Here is a 22,541-nt window from a genome sequence, read left to right as displayed (position 1 = left end):
TGAGTGTGTTGCAGGCAGTAATATATCAGATGAAGCTGTGGCGCGGGGTATGTAGCATATCACGGTACTAATTGAAGTCACAATTGACATCCTCTGTGACCGTGGTGCATTATCCCTCCTCATCCGTCTCGATCTGTCTGCAGCCTTTGACACAGTTGACCTCATCATCCTTCTGTATCAGTGCATTCCAGGAAGGGATATATCAGAATTTCAGTGTGGGATGGGTCCCACTGTTCCCTCTTTTTGAGATATTAAGGGGTAATTCCGAGTGGCATTGCCCATGATTTGCTGACCGTTCATTTAGTGGTTAGAAGAGTATACACAGCGCACCCCAGAATATCTGATACATGTTCACTAGATTGACGACGGTTCACTAGATTGATCCCTGGAATGAGAGGGCTGTCCTATGATGAGAGATTGTGTAGAATGGGCCGATACTCTCTGGAGTTTAGAAGAATGAGGTGATCTCATTGAAACATAAGATTCTGAGGGGGGATTGACAGGGTAGATGCTGAGAGGTTGTTTCCCCCTGGCTGGAGAGTCTAGAACCAGGGGGCGCAGTCTCAGGATAAGGGGCCGGCCATTGAGGACTGAGATGAGGAGGAATTTCTTCACTCAGAGGGTTGTGAATCTTTGGAATTCTCTGCCCCAGAGGGCTGTGGATGCTGAATCGTTGAGTATATTCAAGGCTGAGATAGATAGATTTTTGGACTCTAGGGGAATCGGGGGATATGGGGATCGGGCGAGGAAGTGGAGTTGAGGTTGAAGATCAGCCATGATCTTATTGAATGGTGGAGCAGGCTCGAGGGGCTGTATGGCCGACTCCTGCTCCTAATTCTTATGTCTGTGAAGCTTGTATCTTTCGGTATCAGTAAGGTGCGTGACGGTTTTTAATCTTGAGTGAGTTAGTCATGCGATATGTTGCTTCAGTAGATTGGCTGTATGGGTTAGGCTGTGACAAGGGCCAGAGTAAAGATCAGCGCCTGCACTCCAGGTCCCAGCGTATCCAGGAGCAATGCCACGGCAGATCTGCTAATCTAGCTCCAACGTTCTCCAGTGGCAATCTCTACGCTGCTCGTACGTTTTACAGTCACCTTTCTATTCAGTCGTAGGCCGTCCCTCCCTTTGTTCCTGTGATTTATGAAGGTGGAGTTGTTTGTACAACACGCATACAGCCTTTCATTCTCCGAGTCATGAAGCTCCTCTTAATATCCATATTAAATATACTTTCCACTCATTTAAATTTATGTCCTGTGGTTCTGTTCTCACCCTTAATTGTAAAAATAAACAAGGTTATACTCATCTGCGCAAACACGAGCCCGGATTGCCGCTCGTTAAAAGCAATCCCCTCGTGAGTTTTCTCATCAGCAGAGTGTAGCATCAGCCTGGCTTCTGGCTGCTTTGGGAATAGGAAGTGAAGTGCGCTTGTGACAGCTTACATCTTATTAATGAGTTTTATAAAAATTAAATGCAAGCCATAAGTTTCGTCGCGTGTACTTTACAAGCCAAAATCATCATTAAGAGTCTGGAATAAAATATTGCACCTCTACCAGATATAGAAAGAAAGACTTGCATTTCTATAGCGCCTTTCATAGAAACATAGAAGATAGGAGCAGGAGTAGGCCATTCGGCCCTTCGAGCCTGCTCCGCCATTCGATGAGATCACGACCACCGGACGTCCCAAAGCGCTTTACAGCCAATGAAGTACTTTTTGAAGTGTAGTCACTGTTGTAATGTAGGAAACGCAGCAGCCAATTTGCACACAGTAGGCTCCCACAAACAGCAATGTGATAATGAGCAGATAATCTGTTTTAGTCATGTTACTTGAGGGATTGGCCATGACACCGGGGAGAACTCCCCTGCTCTTCTTTGAAAATAGTGCCATGGGATCTTTTATGTCCACCTGAGGGGGCAGATGGGGCCTCAGTTTAATGTCTCACCCGAAAGACGGCCCCTCCAACAGTGCAGTGCTCCCTCGGTACTGCACTGGGAGTGTCAGCTTAGCTTATTTTGCTCAAGTCCCTGGAGAGGGGACTGTGAACCCACAACCTTCTGACTCAGAGGTGAGAGTGCGACCCACGGCTGACATTGTAATCTATATACAATGTAGAGATTATACAATATACTTGTAGATTATACAATGTATAGATTATATAACATACAATGTAAAGATTGTATAATATACAAGGTATAAATTATATAGCATGCCGTGTAGATTATATAACATATACAACCAGTGCACCTCCTGCAATGTTCATCTTCGGGCCATGAATTTAACAGGAACCAGCTTCAAGTCAGTAACCTAATCTCAGAAGTTCAGACAGCACGACCAAACCTCTCGAACCTTGCTCTTGCGGTTTCTGATGTCATCTGAATCCCTCAGTTAGGTTAGTACCTTGTAATCACTACCAGGCATCCATAATTCTCACGTCGGTCTGTCTGTGTGTGCGCGCGCGGCCTGTTCTTTAACAATGAGCTGCTGTACTAGCGTGAGGCTCACCCAAACCGCAGCAGCAGAGGATCCGCTGAGTGAAAGTGCGTTCGATGTTAAACTTAAACTGCCGTCAACGTGTCTTCGAGTCTTCAGATGATTGGAGAATTTTGTTTAAAGTTTGATGGGCTATTTAATTGATTGCCTTGGTTGCTTTGCACTGGTGTACAGGAGAGATTTACGAGAATGGTTCCAGGGATGAGGGATTACAGTTACGTGGATGGACTGGAGAAGCTGGGCTTGTTCTCCTTGGATCAGAGAAGGCTAAGAGGATATTTGATAGAAGCGTTTAAAATCACGAAGGCTTTAGATTGAATAAATAAAGAGAAACTGTTTCTAATGGCTGAAGGTTCGAGAACCAGAGGACACAGATTTAAGGTGATTGGCAAAAGAACCAGAGGCGGCACGAGGAATGACTTTTTTTAACGCAACGAGTGGTTAGGATTTGGAATGCGCTGCCTGATAGGGCGGTGGATACAGATTCAATAGTAGCCTTCAAAGGGGAATTGGATAAATACTCCCAGGAGAAAAAATTGCAGGGATATGGGGAAAGAGCGGGGGATTGGGACTAACTGGATTACTCTTCGAAAGAGCCGGCGCAGACTCGATGGGCCGTACTACAGGAAACTTTGTGATATCCGGCACTGACGGGACCAAGCTGTTGCCGTCCCATCAAAACTGCCGGACAAACCAGCGCTAATGTTGAAACATACGGAGATTTTGAGCTCTGTATCTGGCAACAAACCCTGTTGCTTAGCAACAGCTTCTAAACAGTCGGCCGTACCTTGCAAGAGTCTCTAGCTTAGCAACAGCTTCAGCGAGACCTTGCAGAGCCTGACTGGTGGAAAAAAAAGCAACGAAAAGAAAAAAAACCTAACGAAACGGCTCCTGATTTTTGCCGGTGGCTCGAGCATTCTGGACAGTTAACCTCTGGATAAACCAAAGTTTCCTGTATTCTGATTCTATGGTCCTTCATTCAGGTACAAAAATCCTGGAGTCTGATTGAGGTGTCTATGATGATTAAAGGATTTGACAGGGTAGATAGAGAAACTATTTCCTCTGGTGGTGGGTGTGGGGGGGGGGGGGGGGGAAGTCCAGAACAAGGGGTCATAACCTTAAAATTAGAGCCAGGCCATTCAGGGGTGATGTCAGGAAGCACTTCTTCACACAAAGGGTGGTGGAAATCTGGAACTCGCTCCCCCCCAAAAAACTGTGGAGTCTGGGGATCAATTGGAAATTTCAAAACTAAGAGTGATTGATTTTTATAATAGCAAAATACTGCGGATGCTGGAAATCTGAAATAACAACAGAAAACGCTGGAAAAGCTCAGCAGGCCAGGCAGCATCCGTGGAAAGAGAAAACGAGTTAACGTTTCAGGTCTGGGACCCTTCGTCAGAACTGGAAAAGGTTGGAGATATAACAGATATTAAGCAGGTGCAGAGGCAGGGAAAGGAGGAGGGGAGGAAGGAATTGAAGGAACATTCTGTGCTGGGGTGGGAGGCAGGAGTGGTTAAATGTTGCAAATGGGGATGGCAGAATCATCAACAGCCACCTGAAAAATGGGGGCAAGGGTTATAGTCTGAAATTGTTGAACTCGATGTTGAGTCCAGAAGGCTGTAAAATGCCTAATCGAAAGATGAGGTGCTGTTCCTCGAGCTTATGCTGAGCTTCATTGGAACAGTGTAAGGGGCCGAGGACAGAGAGGTCCGAGTGGGAGTGGAGCGGAGAATTAAAGTGACAGGCGACCGGAAGCTCGGGGTCACCCTTACGGACTGACCGGAGGTGTTCTGCAAAGCGGTCGCCCAATCTGTGTTTGGTCTCCCCAATGTAGAGGAGACCGTATCGTGAGCAGCGAATACAGTATATTAAATTGCAAGAAGTACAAGTAAATCGCTGTTTCACCAGGATAGATTTTTGTTGGACAAGGTATTAAGGGTTACGGAACCAAGACGGGTCGATAGAGTTAAGATGCAGATCAGCCGTGATTGAGCTGAATGGTAGAAGAGGCCCAAGGGGCTGACTGGCCTCCTCCCGTTCCTGTGAGTCTTCTGCCTAGACTGTAGGCATCAATTCCTGTGGGAGCTCTCCCGACCTTCCGCCATTATTTCGTTTTTTGTGGTTTCTGCGGATTTTCCACTGAAGTTACGGCGGAGAATCGGGAGAATCCCGCCCCCCACCCCCCCGTGGAAATCAACAGTGTTTGGGTTTTTTGTAATAAATGACAATACAACATAAACTGCACGAGGGTAGCCTAGTGTAGTGGTTGTGTTACTGGACTAATAATCCAGTCAACGAGCGTTCAAATCCCAGCACGGCAGCTTGAGAATTTGAATTCAGTCCGAAAAATCAGTAAGAGTGACCGTGAAGCTGTCAGACTGTCGAGATAACCCCACTGGTTCACTAATATCCTTTAGGAAAGGAAGCCTGCCGCCCTCGCCCGGTCTGGACCTCGATGTGACTCCAGTCCCACACCAACCCGGTTGACTCTTACGTGGCCACTCACTAGGAACAGGAGGAGGCCACTCGGCCTCTCGAGCCTGCTCCGCCATTCAATAAGATCATGGCTGATCTGATTACTCCACATTCCCGCCTACCCCCGATAACCTTTCACCTCCTTGCTTATCAAGAATCTATCTACCTCTGCCTTAAAAATATTCAAAAACTCTGCTTCCACCGCCCTCTGAGGAAGAGAATTCCAAAGACTCACGACCCGCTGTGAGAAAAGATTTCTCCTCATCGCTATCTTAAATGGGCGACCTCTTATTTTTAAACAGTGACCCCTAGTTCTAGATTCTCCCACAAGAGGAAACATCCTCTCCACATCCACCCTGTCCAGACCCCTCAGGATCTTATATGTTTCAATCAAGTCACCTCTTACTCTTCTAAACTCCAGCAGATACAAGCCTAGCCTGTCCAACCTTTCCTCACAAGACAACCCGCCCATTCCAGGTATTAGTATAGGCAGACCATCATCATCTCCTACTCAGGGCAACTAGCGCTAGGCACTAAATGCTGACCTTTACATGGAGCATAAATGAGAAAAAAAAGATGGAACACAGAGTACAGATCGCTTCCTGCTGCTGAAAACACTCGCGGTAATAGCTTCATATTAATCACAAACACCGTCAGTGCCATCTGCTACCCCATTACCTATATATTGCAGCCTCTACCATACTCAGCATGGCTGCTGCACAAGTTATTAGAAATGAAAATTCATCAATTTTTAGCACTGAAACTCACAAGACCGACCCCCTGCCAATGAGTTTGTAATGAAATCTGTGTGTCTTGATCCTGTATTTCCTGTATGCGTTTTGCACTCATGTGTATTACCCTCCCCCACACTGTGTATAGTTTCACTTCCTCCTTCCTGACTAACCTGGAAGGTTCCAGGTCTTGGCTCTTGGCTCCGCCCCTGACTTCTCTTACATAAAGATCCCAGGATCTGTATGACTCATTCCTGTGAACCAGTCGGCGTGTTGAGATGTTAGCTCTGATCTTAGTGATTAAAAGCCAACTTGTTTAAGTCTATAACTTCTAGTTTTGTGGTTATTGAAGGCACATCAGAGTTCATCTTTCACCTTGTTTTTAAAGAAAGATCTTGCATTTATATAGCGCCTTTCACAACCTCAGGACATCCCAACCAATTAAATAGAAGTGTAGTAATGTAGGAAATGCACAGCAAGGTCCCACAAACAGCAATGAGATAATGACCAGATTATCTGTGTTTCAGTGATGTTGGTTGGGGGATAAATATTGGCCAGGACACCGGGTAGAACCCCCCTGCTCTTCTCCAAAATAGTGGCCGTGGCATCGTCTACACCCACCGGAGAGAGCAGACAGGGCCCCGTTTAATGACTCAGCTAAAAGACGGCACCTCAGACAGTGCAGCGCTCCCTCAGTACTGCCCCTCCGACAGTGCGGCGCTCCCTCAGTACTGCCCCTCCGACAGTGCAGCGCTCCCTCAGTACTGCCCCTCCGACAGTGCAGCACTCCCTCAGTACTGCACTGAGTGTCAGCCTAATGGGGATATAACGGCGTAAACTGTCTCCTTTTACTTATCTTTATCCCTTTGCTTTGACTGCCAGGGCCGCTACTGAGAGAGCAAGTCAGTGGGAGTGCCCACCTTCCCTGCAGAGACTGCGCGAGCGTAATGAGCTCCTCCATTTCTCCCTCTCCCCTGTTGCTGCAGCAGCGTTCACTGGGTTATTAGGCAATTAGGAATCGAGCAGAGCTGGGGACCGGAGTCTGGGCCCATCCCCACTCTGCGGCACTGAAAGGGCAGCCTTCCGATGCTCCATTCAACTCCCCATCCTACAAACGGGCAGCGAGATTAAGGCAACACCAGTGCTCATTAACTCGTTGAATTTCACTCTCACATTTGTGACATGGTTGACTGAATTACCTGCCTTTCACATCACAAATCCCTTCATATCTCGGAAAACCTCAAGAATTACGAGTAGAATTAGCGTTTGGGCCGCGGATGTAACCGTCCCCCAGGAGCTGAAGGCTGAGAAACAGGCCCCTGTATTTGGAACCTTGTCCTACCGCGGTTCCACAACAGGAATGCACAGAGGTCCTCACCTCGATAATGTTCCATCCTGGTATGATGCGTGATTCCTTGCGAGCGGAAGCTGAGGCTGAGGATGTAACGTGGGTCCGAACTGTCCCTCACCAGGAACGAACCATCTGGCTTTCCCTTCAACTTCATTTCAGCGTCGTCCCAGTTCATCGGACCCCAATACCAGCCGCACTGCAGGAGACAGAACAGCGGGCATGAGATTGCTGAAGAATTTTCAATGTCTGCCATGGTAAGCACCAGGGTAGAGAGTCGAAGAAAGACAGACTTGCATTTATATAGCACCATTCAGGACGTGCCAGAGCACTTTACAACCAATAACGTACTTTTGAAGTGTAGTCACTGTTGTAATGTAGGAAATGTGGCAGCCAATTTTCGCACAGCAAGCTCCCACAAACAACAATGAGATAAATGACCAGATAATCTGTTTCAGTGATGTTGGTTGAGGGATAAATATTGGCCCCGGGAAGAATTCCCCAGCTCTTCTTTGAAATCATGGCACGGGATCTTTCACATCCAGCCGAAAGGGCGGACGGGGCCTCGGTTCAACGTCCCATTCGACAGGCAGCACCTCCAACAGTGCAGCACTCCCTCAGCACTGCGCCGGGAGTGTCGGTCTGGATTATGGGCTCAAGTCTCTGGAGCGAGGCTGGAACCCACGACCTTCTGACTCGGAGGCAAAAGGCACTGCCCACTGAGCCACGATTTATGTGGGACACTTTATATATAAAAAAAAAAAAAAAAAAAAATTCCCCTCCTCTTTTCCACATTATAGAAGTCAGTGAACGTTTTACAAAATGCTACTGAACAAAACAGCGACGGCAGACGGTTTGGACCTTTTCAAGCTCCCGTAAGCTGGCCGCAAAGCTGTTAGAGTCCCTCCTGCTCAACGGGCAATGCTGTGGCGGCACGGTCATCGGTCGGATTTGGGGCGAGTTCCTCTGTAACGTGTCTGCGAGAGATGAAAAGAAATCCAATCAGCGCCTGAAACAGAAGACACATCTCCGCGCCCTCTCAACGAGCAGGAGGGGAGCACATTGGACCCCAATACCAGCCGCACTGCAGGAGACAGAACAGCGGGCATGAGATTGCTGAAGAATTTTCAATGTCTGCCAGGGTAGAAAGTCGAAAAAAGACAGACTTGCATTTATATAGCACCGTTCAGGACGTGCCAGAGCACTTTACAACCAATGACATACTTTTGAAGTTTAGTCACTGTTGTAATGTAGGATATATGGCAACCAATTTTCGCACAGCAAGCTCCCACAAACAGCAATGAGATAAATGACCAGATAATCTGTTTCCGTGATGTTGGTTGAGGGATAAATATTGACCAAGAGTGATCGCACTGGAGGGCTCCAGAGGAAGAACAACCAACCCCCTCCTTCTGCCACGGAGTAACTTCAAGAAAGAAGTGATTCTGTAATGTTCCTGGAGGTTACTGTGGAATCTGTCCCGTTTATATTGTGCTCAAAACTCTGCTGCCCATGTCCTAACTCGCACCAAGTCCCGTTCAACTATCACGCCCCCGTGCTCGCTCACCTACATTGGCTCCCGGTCCGGCAACACCGTGATTTTAAAATTCTCATCCTTGTTTTCAAATCCCTCCATGGCCTCGCCCCTCCCTATCTCTGTAACCTCCTCCAGCCCAACAACCCTCCGAGATCTCTGCACTCCTCCAATTGCGTAATCCCCGGCTTTCGTCGCTCCACCATTGGTGGTCGTGCCCTCAGCCGCCTGGGCCCTAAGCTCCGGAATTCCCTCCCTAAACCTCTCCGCCTCTCCCTCCTCCTTTAATACGCTGCTTAGAACCTAACTCTTCGACCAAGCTTTTGGTCACCTGTCCGAATATCTCCTTATGTGGCTCGGTGTCAATTTTTGTCTGATAATCGCTCCTGTGAAGCGCCTTGGGATGTTTTACTGTGTTAAAGGCAAATTGTTGTGTGACAGATTGACGGTACAGGAGAAACAAACAACAAACACAAGCTGCTCGGAAGTCCTGGTTTTAACTAAAGGTGCAACAGCTCCATTCACAGAAGAATCGAGGGATTGTCGGTTATCCACCATAATCAACAACTCGTTAGTGAAATCGCAGCAATCAGCAACTTCAAAGTGCTCGATTCCTGAGGATGAGATTCCTTTATCAGGTCGTTTAGAACCATAGAATCTCACAGCACAGGAGGAGGCCATTTGGCCCATCATGCCTGTGCCAGCTCTTTGAAAGAGCTCTCCAATTAGTCCCACTCCCCCCTGCCCATTCCTCACAGCCCTGCAAATTATTCCCCTTATTTATTTATCCAATTCTCTTTTGAAAGTTACTACTGAATCCGCCTCCACCACCCTTTCAGGCAGTGCATTCCAGATCACAACAACTCGCTGCGTAAAGAAAATTCTCCGCATCTCCCCCTCTGGCTCTTTTGCCCATCACCTTAAATCTGTGTCCTCTGGTTTCCCGACCCTTCTGCCACAGTGTCTCCTTATTCCTTAACAAAACCCTTCGTGATTCTGAACACCTCTATTAAATCTCCCCTTAACTTTCTCTGCTCTCGGGAGAACATTATTGTGGAGAAAAGCAGCCACTCTCCCAATTTAACCATTCTTTGTCTTTGTTTTTGGGCCTCCAGCGTCGCTCCCACGGCTCCCTGCATGGCTAGTTTCTCCGCTGTTGTGTAGATGCACGGAGTGGCAACCAGGGGAGGCAGCAAACTAAAAACAAAGCGGGGGGTGGGGGAAGCAACAAGTAAACCCGGCAGCTAGGTGACTGCGTGGGCCAGGTCAGCGGAGCAAGATTCATTGGCTGGTGGATGTTGGTTCCAACGCCGAGAGTCAAAAAATAAAGGAGCAAGTTAAAAATGACTTTGATCGCCCGACTTTTGCCACTTTGATAAACGGTTTCCCCCGCTGAAGAGGAGGGCAGGGTCTTACCGCTGAAGCCGAGACTGTGCTGGATGGCGGTGTGAGGCGGAGGAGGCGGCGGCAGAGGCAACGACTGCAAGCTGGCGGCGGCCGGGCTCACCGGGTAAGACGGAGGCTGTGGCCCGGCGATGTCATCTGAAAAAAAAAAACCAGCACCAGTTTCCTTAGAAATGGAAGCGAGACGCGTGCGTGTGTGGGAACAAGGCAGGCACCGACCCACCAGCTGGGCTTCAAACCTCGGCCACTGGTTTATACAGGAAACTTTGGTTTATCCAGAGGTTAACTGTCCAGAATGCTCGAGCCACCGGCAAAAATCAGGAGCCGTTTCGTTAGGTTTTTTTTCTTTTCGTTGCTTTTTTTTCCACCAGTCAGGCTCTGCAAGGTCTCGCTGAAGCTCTTGCTAAGCTACAGAGACGCTTGCAAGGTATGGCCGACTGTTTAGAAGCACAGGGTTTGTTGCCAAATATGGAAGCTCCGTATGTTTCAACATTAGCGCTGGTTTGTCCGGCAGTTTTGATGGGATGGCAACAGCTCGGTCCCGTCGGTGCCGGATATCACAAAGTTTCCTGTACCCACTGACGCAAGAAAACTACTAGGCACTTGGTCTAAGCATTAAACAAAGCTTTAATCGACTGTTTTACAACATGGAGGTCTAGTTGTGTCCTTCACTAGTTCCTGTTAAGAATGTCCTGCGCAAGCTGGGCCCGTGCCCGAGTATTTATACTCTCCCTGGACAGCGCCACCCGCAGGCCGTTCAGTATTATTTCATAAGTCTTTCTTTCATGAATGACTGATTCCTGTCACCCACCCCAAGGTGAGATCATCAAGGGGAGGAATTACAGACACCCCCCACCCCACGGTGAGCAAAGATCCCAAACTCCCCGACACCGATCAACTCCAAAATGACAATGTGAATTGCTGACTTTACATAATCCAGATAATAGACCCAGTACTTGGAGCCATAAGCCTTGGGATGTTTTGCTATGTTAAAGGCGCTATATAAATGCAAGTTGATGATGTTGTTGTTTGCTCGCTATTTTAGCTGGTTCAAGAACAGCCCGGGCCTTTCCAATCAAGCAAACTGGGCAAAATGCTACAAAAACATCATTCAGAGATTGGAAGGTTTTTTTTTTTTTTAAAAAGTGAAATGAAGACCCCCCTCCCCATGATTAGTTGCTCAAAGCCAAATGTGAGAAGTATCCTCATATATAATGGAAAATGGGACAGCGAGGATAAATTTGGGTCACAACTTCAAACTAAACCTTGACAGTCAGACAAAGAAACACAAGGGGTAATTTTGAATTCAATGCAAGTGAAAATGGGGAGCGGTGTTCGACGGGGTGAGGGGGTGGGCAAGCCAATATCACCCGTTTCACGCGGTCATTCAACGTTAGCCCCACAGGATCAAACTAGTAAGAAAAAAAGAATTTCAGCCCAATATCAGGGTGTTCTTGTTCACACAAGCAGTGACCAACAGAGGCAATGAACTCTTGGTCGGGTAATGAGGCAAACTCACTGGATTGGTTTAAGAAACACTTGCATGCGGTGATGGGGATGGGTCGGGGTTTTCTGGCCGGATGGGCTGAATGGCCCTCCTTCCTCATCCACATCTACCCCATGGCTTGTGTGGATTAAATATTTCACGTGAGGGGCTACAGCTGAACAAATAGCCGATTCCGAGTAATTCATACTCGGTTTAAATGTAGGAATAAGCAGAGACATAAGGACATAGGAAATAGGAGGAGTCGGCCATTCGAGCCTGCTCCTTCATTCAATAAGATCATGGCTGATCTTCCACCTCATCTCCACTTTCCTGCACTATCCCCATATCCCTTAATATTCAAAAATCTATCGATCTCGGTCTTGAATATACTCAACGACTGAGCCGCCACAGCCCTCTGGGGTAGAGAATTCCAAAGATTCACAACCCTCAGTGAAGAAATTTCTCCTCATCTCAGTCCTGAATGGCTGACCCCTTATTCTGAGACTGTGGCCCCTGGTTCTAGACTCCCCAGCCAGGGGGAAACATCCTCCCTCCATTTACCCTGTCAAGCCCTGAGAGAATATTGTATGTTTCAATGAGATCACCTCTCATTGGAGATCTGTTACACTCTCCCACTTGGTGGCACGGGCTCGGTTTCAGGTGCTGGATGCTGTATTGTCATTGTTGGGGAATGGAACGCGTTTCCACTTTTGGTCCCAGGTGTCAGGTGAGCACGGATCACCAGAGATGGGCTCAGAAAAAGGACCGCCACCCCGCCAGATCTTGTCCCAACTCTCTGCTCTCCCTATTACAATGAGCTGTTTCTTAATTGAATCCAGTGTCCCTGCCTCAACTGGCAATTCCAGCTGCTGATCACTCTTTGTGCAATAAAATATTTCCTGGCATCCTTCGCAATTCTGAACCTTGGTCCTCTGGTTCAGCTGTCCTGGCATATCGGAAAGTGCTGCTGAGAGGGAGGGAGGTGGAGAGAGGGAGGAGGGAGGAGGGATCACGTAAGACAGACAGATACAAAGACACATGCATGCGCACACGCACAGTTCCATTAGCCTGGGTTAAATTCAATCCCCCATCCTAAAGATGAAAAGGTTAAGCTGTTAAACCCACTCTTCCAGCGAGAGTATAATTAATATCTCTTGAATCTCTCTCCTTTCTGATCCTTAAATCCCATCAAAGGTAATAAGATTTAATAAAAATTCATACGTGATTTTTTAATGGGACAAATTTTAATTGGACATGGCCCAGAAAGTCCATTTTTACTTCAAAAGCCCAGTGCTCAAAAAAATGAGGTGGGTGTTCAAAAATTGACAACATCTAATTAAATGTCACACTGTGCAGACTAAGTTAATACATCTTCATTAGAACATTAGAAGGCAAAGAAGGAGGAGAGGCCACTGGGCCCAGCAAGCATTGTATCTTCGACAGACCACATGCAATCCGCACCCTCATATCCCAGCTCTGATGAAAGGTCATCGACCTGAAACGTTAACTCTGTTTCTCTCTCCACAGACGCTGCCTGACCCGCTGAGTATTTCCAGCATTTTCTGTTTTTAGCTCTGGAGAAAGGTTGTGCAAAGTTTCCCTTTGCCCCATCCCTCTAAAGGTAACTCCAGAATAACTTAGGGTCAGACTTTATTACTGCGTCCAGTGACTCTTGTCCCAATTTAACCGATACACAAGACATGCATCGTCGTACCTCCAGCAGATGGGTTATGGGGGGCTCAGTGCTGCAGAGGATTTTCTTTTTATTCATTCATTCTCGGAATATGGGCGTCACTGGCATTTATTGCCCTTCCCTAATTGCCCTCGAGAAGGTGGTGGTGAGCCGCCTTCTTGAACCGCTGCAGTCTGTGTGGTGAAGGTACTCCCACAGCGCTGTTAGGGAGGGAGTTCCAGGATTTTGACCCAGCGATGACGAAGGAATGGCCGATGTACTTCTAAGTCAGGATGGTGTGTGACTTGGAGGGGAACTTGGAGGTGGTGGTGTTCCCATGCGCCTGCTGCCCTTGTCCTTCTAGCTGGAAGAGGTCGTGGGTTTGGGAGGTGCTGCCGAAGAAGCCTTGGCGAGTTGCTGCAGTACATCTTGTAATTCAAACTTGCTTTATTCAAATTGTCTGATAATTTAGAGTTGAATTTGCGCCAAAAATAGTCTCCCGTTGAAAATTCATGGTTTAATTCACACTGCTTAATTCAAATCTTTTCATAATTCGATTCCGCCAAAATCACGAATGTGGTTAAGACAGATTCCACAGCACCAGAACTACAAACTCCGCATGGAGGAGCTGGGAGAACCGGAGGTGTCTGAAAGTTGAGGCCTGAGAAGCGAGAGGGTAGGTGGGCAGAGGGTGGTGAACATATGGAGCAGACTGGCCCTGGAGGCTGTAGAGACAGTGTTGGGGAATTCAAGAGGGAACTGGATGGCTATCTGTCCGAGAAAACGATTGAGGGATCCGACAGATTGAGTAGCACATGGTATCTTTTGAACTATGGGATCTGGTTGGATGGGGTGAAGTGGTCGCCTGTAAAGCTGTACTGCCCGTGTACCTGCTCATCAGACAACAACAACTTGTATTTATACAGCGCCTTTAACGTAGTAAAACGTCCCGCGGCGCTGCACAGGAGAGTAATCAGACAAGATTGACACCGAGCCACATAAGGAGATATTAACGACAGGCGACCAAAAGCTTGGTCAAAGAGGTAGGTTTTAAGGAGCGTCTTAAAGGATGAAAGGTGGAGAGGTTTCGGGAGGGAATTCCAGAGCTTAGGGCCCAGGCAGCTGAAGGCACGGCCGCCAATGGTGGAGCAATTTAAATCAGGGATGTGCAAGAGGCCCGAATTAGAGGAGCGCAGAGATCTCGGGGGGGGGGGGGGGGGGGGGGGGGGGAGGGGCATTGTGGGGGTGTTGTGGGGGGTGGTGGAGGTTACAGAGATAGAAAGGTGGCGAAGCCATGGAGAGATTTGAAAACAAGGGGTGAGAATTTTAAAATCACGGTGTTGCCGGACCGGGAGCCAGTGTAGGCCAGCGAGCACAGGGGGCCAATGGGTGAACGGGGCTTGGAGTCAGGACACGGGCAGCCGAGGTTTGAACACAATATAAACAAGACAGATTCCAGAGAAACCTCCGGAACATTACAGAATCACTTCTTTCTTGAAGCTACTCAGTGGCAGAAGGAGGGGGTTGGTTGTTCTTCCTCTGAACCCTCCAGTGAGATTAACGCCTCGCGATCACTCTCGGTTGGTTGTTCTCCCTTCCTGCCCGTTGAGGTGTTTCAGCCGCCGGCTGGATTTCTTTTCCTCTCGCAGACACTTTGCAGAGGAACTCGGGGGATGTGCAAGAGAACTGGCTGCGGAGGGACAACTGCCTGAATACCGCATTTATATGAGCCCCGAGCCCACTGCCACCCTTGCCCTCCGGCGACGGTATTTGTATCGGGCACTGAGGCACCGCTGACTCTGGAGGTCACAATGCTGTTCAGTTGAAGCGCGTCTTTAGTTAGTTCACTGCTGAAGTTGGGGGTGATGTGGGGGCGACGCTGTAAAGGGAGCATTGGTGGAGTGGGGAACAACCAACAAGTAGAGGGGTCAATAACCAGGGGGCATAGTTTCAAGGTAAGGGGCAGGAGGTTGAGGGGATTTGAGGAAAAACTTTTTCACCCAGAGGGTGGTTGGAATCTGGAACTCACTGCCTGAAAGGGTGGTAGAGGCAGGAACCCTCACAACATTCAAGAAGCATTTAGATGAGCACTTGAAACGCCATAGCATACAAGGCTAAGGACCAAGTGCTGGAAAATGGGATTAGAATAGACAGGGCTTGATGGCCGGCGCAGATACGATGGGCCGAAGGGCCTCTTTCTGTGCTGTATGACTATGACACACCGACGGGATCAGCTTCTGCACAAAGCTCAACTACGTCTGAAAACAAAAAGGGCTAAATCTACGATCTGCAGCTCGTAGCATTAACTGGCAGTGCAGGTGGACGTTGTTTGTTTGTGGTTGGCATCCGTTAGTGCAATGCTGCGCCAAAGAGATGGAAATGTTGGAACACACGGCGTGCACAACAGGTGCGGAACAACCGCTAGGGCCCGATCACTTCACTGTCCTTGGATAAATAACCCTCTTGATAATAAAAATGAGAGCGAGAGAGATTGAAGAGAGAGCAGAGAGAGATTGAAGAGAGAGCAGAGAGAGATTGAAGAGAGAGCAGAGAGAGATTGAAGAGAGAGCAGAGAGAGATTGAAGAGAGAGCAGAGAGAGATTGAAGAGAGAGCTTGAAGAGAGAGCAGAGAGAGATTTAAGCCAATTCCCACTGCTATCAAACTCCTTCGAGAGCTTGAACTGGAGTCAGCAGGCTGCTCACAGTCGTGGCGTATGGATACTCGACATGCACATCGGAGGGAAAAAGCAATTGTGCGCTTACACAACAGGAGCGCCTGCAGTCGTTCCAAAGTCCCAATTAGGTAACAGACTTTTCCCATTGTCAAGGGAGGGTCAGCAAAGACCTGCAGCATCGAAACTGCATCACTGGCCTGTACAAGTGGGCTGAGCTCCCCACACAGAGGAAAATTGGCAACTCGGTCTACAAGCACTCTCGCCTCCGAGTCAGAAGGTCGTGGATTCAAGCCCCACTTCAGAGACTTGAGCACACAATCTCAGCTGACACTGCAGTGCAGTACTGAGGGAGAGCTGCACTGTCGGAGGTGCCGTCTTTCAGATACTGAAACACCATCTACCCTATCAGGTGGCCGTAAAAGATCCCATGGCATTATTTTGAAGAAGAGCAGGGGGAAGTTCTCCCCGGTATCCTGGGTCCAATATTTATCCGTCAGCCAACATCACTAAAAACAGATTATCTGGTTATTATCACAGTGCTGTGTGTGGGAGCTTGCTGTGCACAAATTGGCTGCTGCGTTTCCTACATTACAACAGTGACTACACTTCAAAAGTACTTCACTGGTTGTAAAGCGCTTTGAGACATCCTGAGGTCGTGAAAAGCGTTATAGATTGCAAGTCTTTTCTGTTTTATATTAAAGCATGCTGCCAGATTCATGAGCAGTCTGATTTACATTATAGCGCTGCTGCCAACCTCAAGGGGTGCTGTGGGGAGGGAATCCCTGGAATGCAAGATCAAAATTGCCCAAAAAGGCCTCAATGTTTAAAAATCCTGTATACGCACACACTTCCTGTGTGATTTTTGGTCACGCTTTTATGGCAACATTTAACATTAAAACTGCCCATGTAAACGTTTAGAATGGCAATCCTGTATGTAAACAGCTGCCTGACTTCCTGTGTGATTTTTGGTCACGCTTTTATGGCAACATTTAACATTGAAACTGCCCATGTAAACGTTTAGAATGGCAATCCTGTATGTAAACAGCTGCCTGTAACGATGTAGTTGCACTCTCTAGCCACTATGTGGTGTTGTTGAGCAAGTTTCTGAAGTCTCTTCTCCAAGTCCGTTACCATCTTGTATATTAAAACAAACTGACCATGGTCAATAGCCGAGGCAATTTACTCGTAGTTAAACCAAAGTTACTGATGGTTGTCATGGTAACAGCACCACTGGGCACACACTACCTTCAGTGACCACAGCAATAGTGGGAGGAGAGGAAAGGAAAGAAGGAACTGAAACGAGAGGAGAAAATAAAAATCACAACTCCATATCTCCACTTGACAGTAAGGGAGAGAAGGAATGAGAGGTAGAGAAAGAAAACAAGCACATACTCGCTAACCATTATTTTTTGGAAAGAACATTGACAAATGATGGTGTGACTGAATACGCCAGGTGATGGCCTATAGTCGCTGCTTGGTGCATTCTGTATACTGTACCTAGAAGGCTGAGGCTCCTGCGAGGAGGGGGTGGTGGGGTTGGGGGATGAGGCGAGGGAGGTCCACGACGAGAAATATCCAGGTCGACCAGTGACACAGTTTCTCCTGTTGATTACAGACAGAGACGAATGTCAGTGAAAACAGAAAGGGTTTAGCGCTTTCCCCCCCACCCGCGTGAATGAGTTTGGTTTCCTGATTCGGGTTTTTATTTTTGCCCTTGGCCACACACAGCATCTCCTTCCCGAAATACCTCCATCCCTGCCATCTGCAAATTCGATCTTTGGCGAGTGCCAGGAATGCCTTATTTTCCTATCCTCTCTTTGGGGAAACCCCCATCTAGAGCTATTTAAGATTAATTGGCAAAGGAACCAAGGTGGAGATGAGGAGATTTTTTTTTTTTTTTTTAAATAGTTGCTGTGATCTGGAACGCGCTGCCTGAAAGGGCGGTGGAAGCAGATTCAATAGTAACTTCCAACAGGGAATCGGATATGTACTCGTAAAAGAAAAATTTGCAGGGCTATGGGGAAAGAGCAGAGGAGTGGGACTAATCGGAGAGCTCTTTCAAAGAGCCAACACAGGCATGATGGGCCGAAGGGCCTCTTTCTGTGCTCTATCATTCTGTAAGAGCCTCTCCCCCAACCCCCAGCTCCACCTCACAGCAACTCACCCGAGATAGGGAACTCAATAAGGCAAGGCCACCGATGCAAGCCTCGGTCTCACCAATCCATGGAGACTGTAGAGCCTCCAGAAATAGGGAAAGACTTCAGTTCGAGGAGACCTATCCCTCTTTGAATGAACACAACTCCAACCAGCTGCCTTCTCACGATCTCCCTTAATTCCTCATCTCTCCAGAAACGCACCGAATTGCCCTCGCGGGCCATGACGTCACAATGGTTCATCAAGGAACCTGCTTTACGTTAAACAAGCTCGGATGTTTTTCGGTTTCATTCTTAACAAAAAATCAAAGAATTCTCAGCTGCGAATTTGCAATTGTATTCGTTAGAGAAAAAATGGTAGACTCGATCCAGACTCGGGCTCGGGTATGATTTCCCCCACACCGCCCCCCCATCAGTCACATAAACCACCCACACTTACAGTCGAGGCTCACACAACTCCGACCAGTGCCAAATAGCCAGCATCATAATGAAGGTCAGTGTGCTCGGAGCAAGAGGGGAGAAAATTGGGGCAAATGACAGAAGGTTTTTTTATGTCTCAATTATCACTCAGATTTTTACATACATAAAAACAACTTGTATTTATATAGCGCCTTTAACATAGTAAAACATCCCAAGGCGCTTCACAGGAGCGATTATCAAACAAAATCTGACACCGAGCCACATAAGGAGAGATTAGGACAGGTGACCAAAAGCTTGGTCAAAGAGGTCGGTTTTAAGGAGAGTCTTAAAAGGACGAAAGAGAGGTAGAGAGGCGGAGAGGTTTAAGGAGGGACTTCTAGAGCTTAGGGCCCAGGCAGCTGAAGGCACGGCCGCCAAAGGTGGAGCGATTAAAATCGGGGGATGCTCAAGGAGGGTAGAATTGGAGGAGCGCAGAGATCTCGGAGGGTTGTGGGGCTGGAGGAGATTACAGAGATAGAGAGAGGCGAGGAGGCCATGGAGGGATTTGAAAACAAGGATGAGAATTTTAAAAATCGAGGCGTTGCCGGACCGGGAGCCAGTGTAGGTCAGCGAGCACAGGGGGCGGTGGGTGAACGGGACTCGGTGCGAGTTAGGACACGGGGCAGCAGGGTTTCAGATAAGCTGAAGTTTACGGAGGCTGAAAGGTGGGAGGCCAGCCAGGAGTGTGTTGGAATAGTCGAGTCTGGAGCTCAGGAAAAAGGTATCAGGGCTCGTGTTTTCTCATTTCATCCGACAGCCAAAAGCTGCTAACAGATACCAGGAGGCACCCGTTAGAAACGAGGAACTTGGGAGCAAGAACAGAGGATAATGGAGTTGTCAAATAAATTACCAGGGAAAAGCACTGAAGGGGACAGAGGAGACAATTACTGGCATTTCTGGAGAGGCAAGGGAGTAAAGGATATCGAGAGAAGGTAGTTGGTTGGGGTCGAGTTCATTCAAAAAGAGATAGGCCTCTTTAAACTGAAGACTTCCTCTATTTCTGGGAGTTCAATGATTCTTCACCCCCATCCCCAAAGCAGAAGGGGGGGGGGGGGGGCGCAAGTCAGGGGATTTGCCTTTACTGTTGAACCGTGAAGATTCAAACACAGAGCTGGTGCCAGGGAAGAGATTCTGTCGCAAGCTCTGGGGAGTAAACACAAGTGTTGCTGAACCTTCTGCTCAAACTCTCCCGCGGTTTCCTCACTCACAGGGCCAATGCACGTGACGCGGCGTTCCGAACCCAGTGCGCAAAGCAACAGTTCTCCCAGGTAGACTGGGTCCCCAATCCATTTGGTTCCCCCTGTGGTGGGCTACCTGACATGAATCAGTCATTCATGTGGAAATGACTTATGAAATAATACTGAGCGGCCTACAGGTGGCGCTGTCCAGGGAGAGTATAAATACTCGGGCACAGGCCCAGCTTGCGCAGGACATTCTTAACAGGAACTAGTGAAGGACACAACTAGACCTCCATGTTGTAAAACAGTTGATGAAAGCTTTGTTTAACACTTAGACCAAATGCCTAGTAGTTTTCTTACATCACTACCCGCTCACCGTCAACCCAATGTTTTAAATACAAGATCGGAAAATGGGTCAAAGCCATTTTTTTGTTCCAGAATACAAGAGAGGAAATCACAACAGCAATAAACAGACTGCTCGGAGTTGGGCCAGGAGTTGCTTTGCTCCCCAATATTTCCTCTGTCAGCCCCGGCTCAATGGGCAGCTCTCTCTCTCTCACCTAGGGGTCAGAAGGTCATGGGTTCAAGCCCACTCCAGAGACCCGAGCACATAATCTAAGCTGACACTCCCGGTGCAGTACTGAGGGAGTGCTGCACTGTCTGAGGGGCCGTCTTTCAGATGAGATGTTAAACCGAGGCCCCGTCTGCCCTCTGGTGGACGTAAAGTATCCCGAGGCCACTATTTTGAGACGAGCAGGGGAGTCCACCCCGGTGTCCTGGGCCAATATTTATTCCTCAACCAACATCACTAAAACAGATTATCAGGTCATTATTACATTCCTGTTTATGGATTCTTGCTGTGCATAAATTTGAATACACTTCAAAAGTACTTTGTTAGTTGTACAGAGCTTTGGGAGGTCACGAAAGGTATTATAGAAATGCAAGTCTTTTTTCTCCTCTCATCTTGAATTGTGCCTCATTCACCATGTCTTTGCGACAGGTGTAATGCATCAGTCACACAAGCTCCACTCCTCCGCGATGTGATGGTCCTCTGATGTATAGCCCTGCGCAATCTTTAGTTTCAATACATTCTCCCTCCCATCCTTGCCCGGGTTAGGGCGAAGCGATTCACTCAGAAGCCAACATTGTCACAGTCGCTGGAACTTTCTCTTAGAAAACATTTTTTGGGGATTGAAGCAGCAAATCGTACTTTCACCATCAGTATGAGGAGAGATTGGGTCGACTAGGCCTGTATTCACTAGAGTTTAGAAGAATGAGAGGGGATCTCATTGAAACGTATAAAATTGACAGGGCTAGACAGACTGGATGCAGGGAGGATGTTTCCCCTGGCTGGGGGGTCTAGAACGAGGGGTCACAGTCTCAGGATACGGGATAGGACATTTAGGACTGAGATGAGGAGAAATTTCTTCACTCAGAGGGTGGTGAACCTGTGGAATTCTCTACCACAGAAGGCTGTGGAGGCCAAGTCACTGAATATATTCAAGAAGGAGACAGATATATTTCTAGACAGAAAAGGCATCAAGGGGTATGGGGAGAGAGCGGGAATATGGTTTTGGGATAGAGGATCAGCCATGATCATATTGAATGGCGGAGCAGGCTCGAAGGGCCGACTCCTACTCCTATTTTTCTATGTTCTATGTTTTAGGAGTAGAAATTCATGGGCCTTGCCACAGGGAAATTAGAGACGCGTGCAATAAGGGCACAGCAGTTATCATGGGTGACTTTAATCTACATATAGATTGGGCTAACCAAATTAGTAACAATATTGTGGAGGAGGAATTCCTGGAGTGTATACGGGATGGTTTCCTGGACCAATATGTCGAGGAACCAACTAGAGATCAGGCCATCTTAGACTGGGTATTATGTAATGAGAAAGGATTAATTAGCAATCTTGTTGTGCGAGGTCCCTTGGGGCGGAGCGATCATAATATGATCGAATTCTTCATTAAGATGGAGAGTGAAGTATTTGACTTAGAGACTAGGGTCCTGAATTTAAATAAAAGAAACTACGATGGTATGAGGCGCGAGTTGGGTAGGATGGATTGAGGAACGTTACTTAAAGGGTTGATGGTAGATAGGCAATGGCAAACATTCAAAGATCGTATGGATGAACTACAGAATTTGTTCGTCCCTGTTTGGCATAAAAATAAAACAAGAAAAGTGACTCACAAGGGAAATTAGGGATAGCATAAGATCCAAGGAGAGGACATATAAATTGGCCAGAAAAAGCAGCAAACCTGAGGATTGGGAGCAGTTTAGGATTCAGCAAAAGAGGACAAAGGGATTAATTAAGAGGGGGGAAATAGAGTATGAGAGTAAGCTTGCAGGGAACATAAAAACTGACTATAAAAGCTTCTACAGATATGTGAAGAGAAAAAGATTGGTGAAGTCAAGCGTAGGTCCCTTGCAGTCAGAATCAGGGGAATTTATAATGGGGAACAAAGAAATGGAAGACCAATTAAATACATACTTTGGTTCTGTCTTCACAAAGGAGGACACAAATAACCTCCCAGAGATGTCGGGGAACATAGGGTCTAATGAGAGGAAGGAACTGAATGAAATCAGTATTTGTAGGGAAATGGTATTAGGGAAATTGACGGGATTGAAGGCCAATAAATCCCCAGGGCCTGATAATCTACATCCTAGGGTACTTAAGGAAGTGGCCCTAGAAATAGTAGATGCATTGCTGGTCATCTTCCAAAATTCTATAGACTCTGGAACAGGTCCCATGGATTGGAGGGTAGCTAATGTTACCCCACTATTCAAAAAAGGTGGTAGAGAGAAAACAGGAAATTATAGACCGGTAAGCCTGACATCGGTAGTGGGGAAAATGCTAGAGTCCATTATTATAAAAGATGTAATAGCAGAGCACTTGGAAAACAGTGACAGGATCGGACAAAGTCAACATGGATTTACA

The 22,541-nt window shown here is 47.5% G+C and overlaps 1 protein-coding gene across 1 annotated transcript in view; it reads right to left on the bottom strand.

Annotated features, from left to right (window-relative positions):
• socs7 (suppressor of cytokine signaling 7) overlaps positions 1-22,541 on the bottom strand; it is a 114,553-nt gene that overhangs the window by 39,595 nt on the left and 52,417 nt on the right. Inside the window, exons 3-6 of the mRNA XM_085966191.1 lie at positions 17,311-17,415; positions 9,993-10,118; positions 7,904-8,019; positions 7,073-7,241 (exon numbers count right to left, since the gene is read on the bottom strand). Coding sequence (XP_085822317.1) covers positions 7,073-7,241; positions 7,904-8,019; positions 9,993-10,118; positions 17,311-17,415 — 516 coding nt within the window. The remainder of the gene's footprint in view (positions 1-7,072; positions 7,242-7,903; positions 8,020-9,992; positions 10,119-17,310; positions 17,416-22,541) is intronic.

This window comes from Somniosus microcephalus, chromosome 24 (assembly GCF_052327205.1).
Source record: "Somniosus microcephalus isolate GS21.2 chromosome 24, FLI_Smic_1.0, whole genome shotgun sequence".
Lineage (NCBI taxonomy): Eukaryota > Metazoa > Chordata > Chondrichthyes > Squaliformes > Somniosidae > Somniosus > Somniosus microcephalus.
Note: the sequence above shows the minus strand (reverse complement) of the source record. Positions and strands in the feature narration are given on the sequence as shown.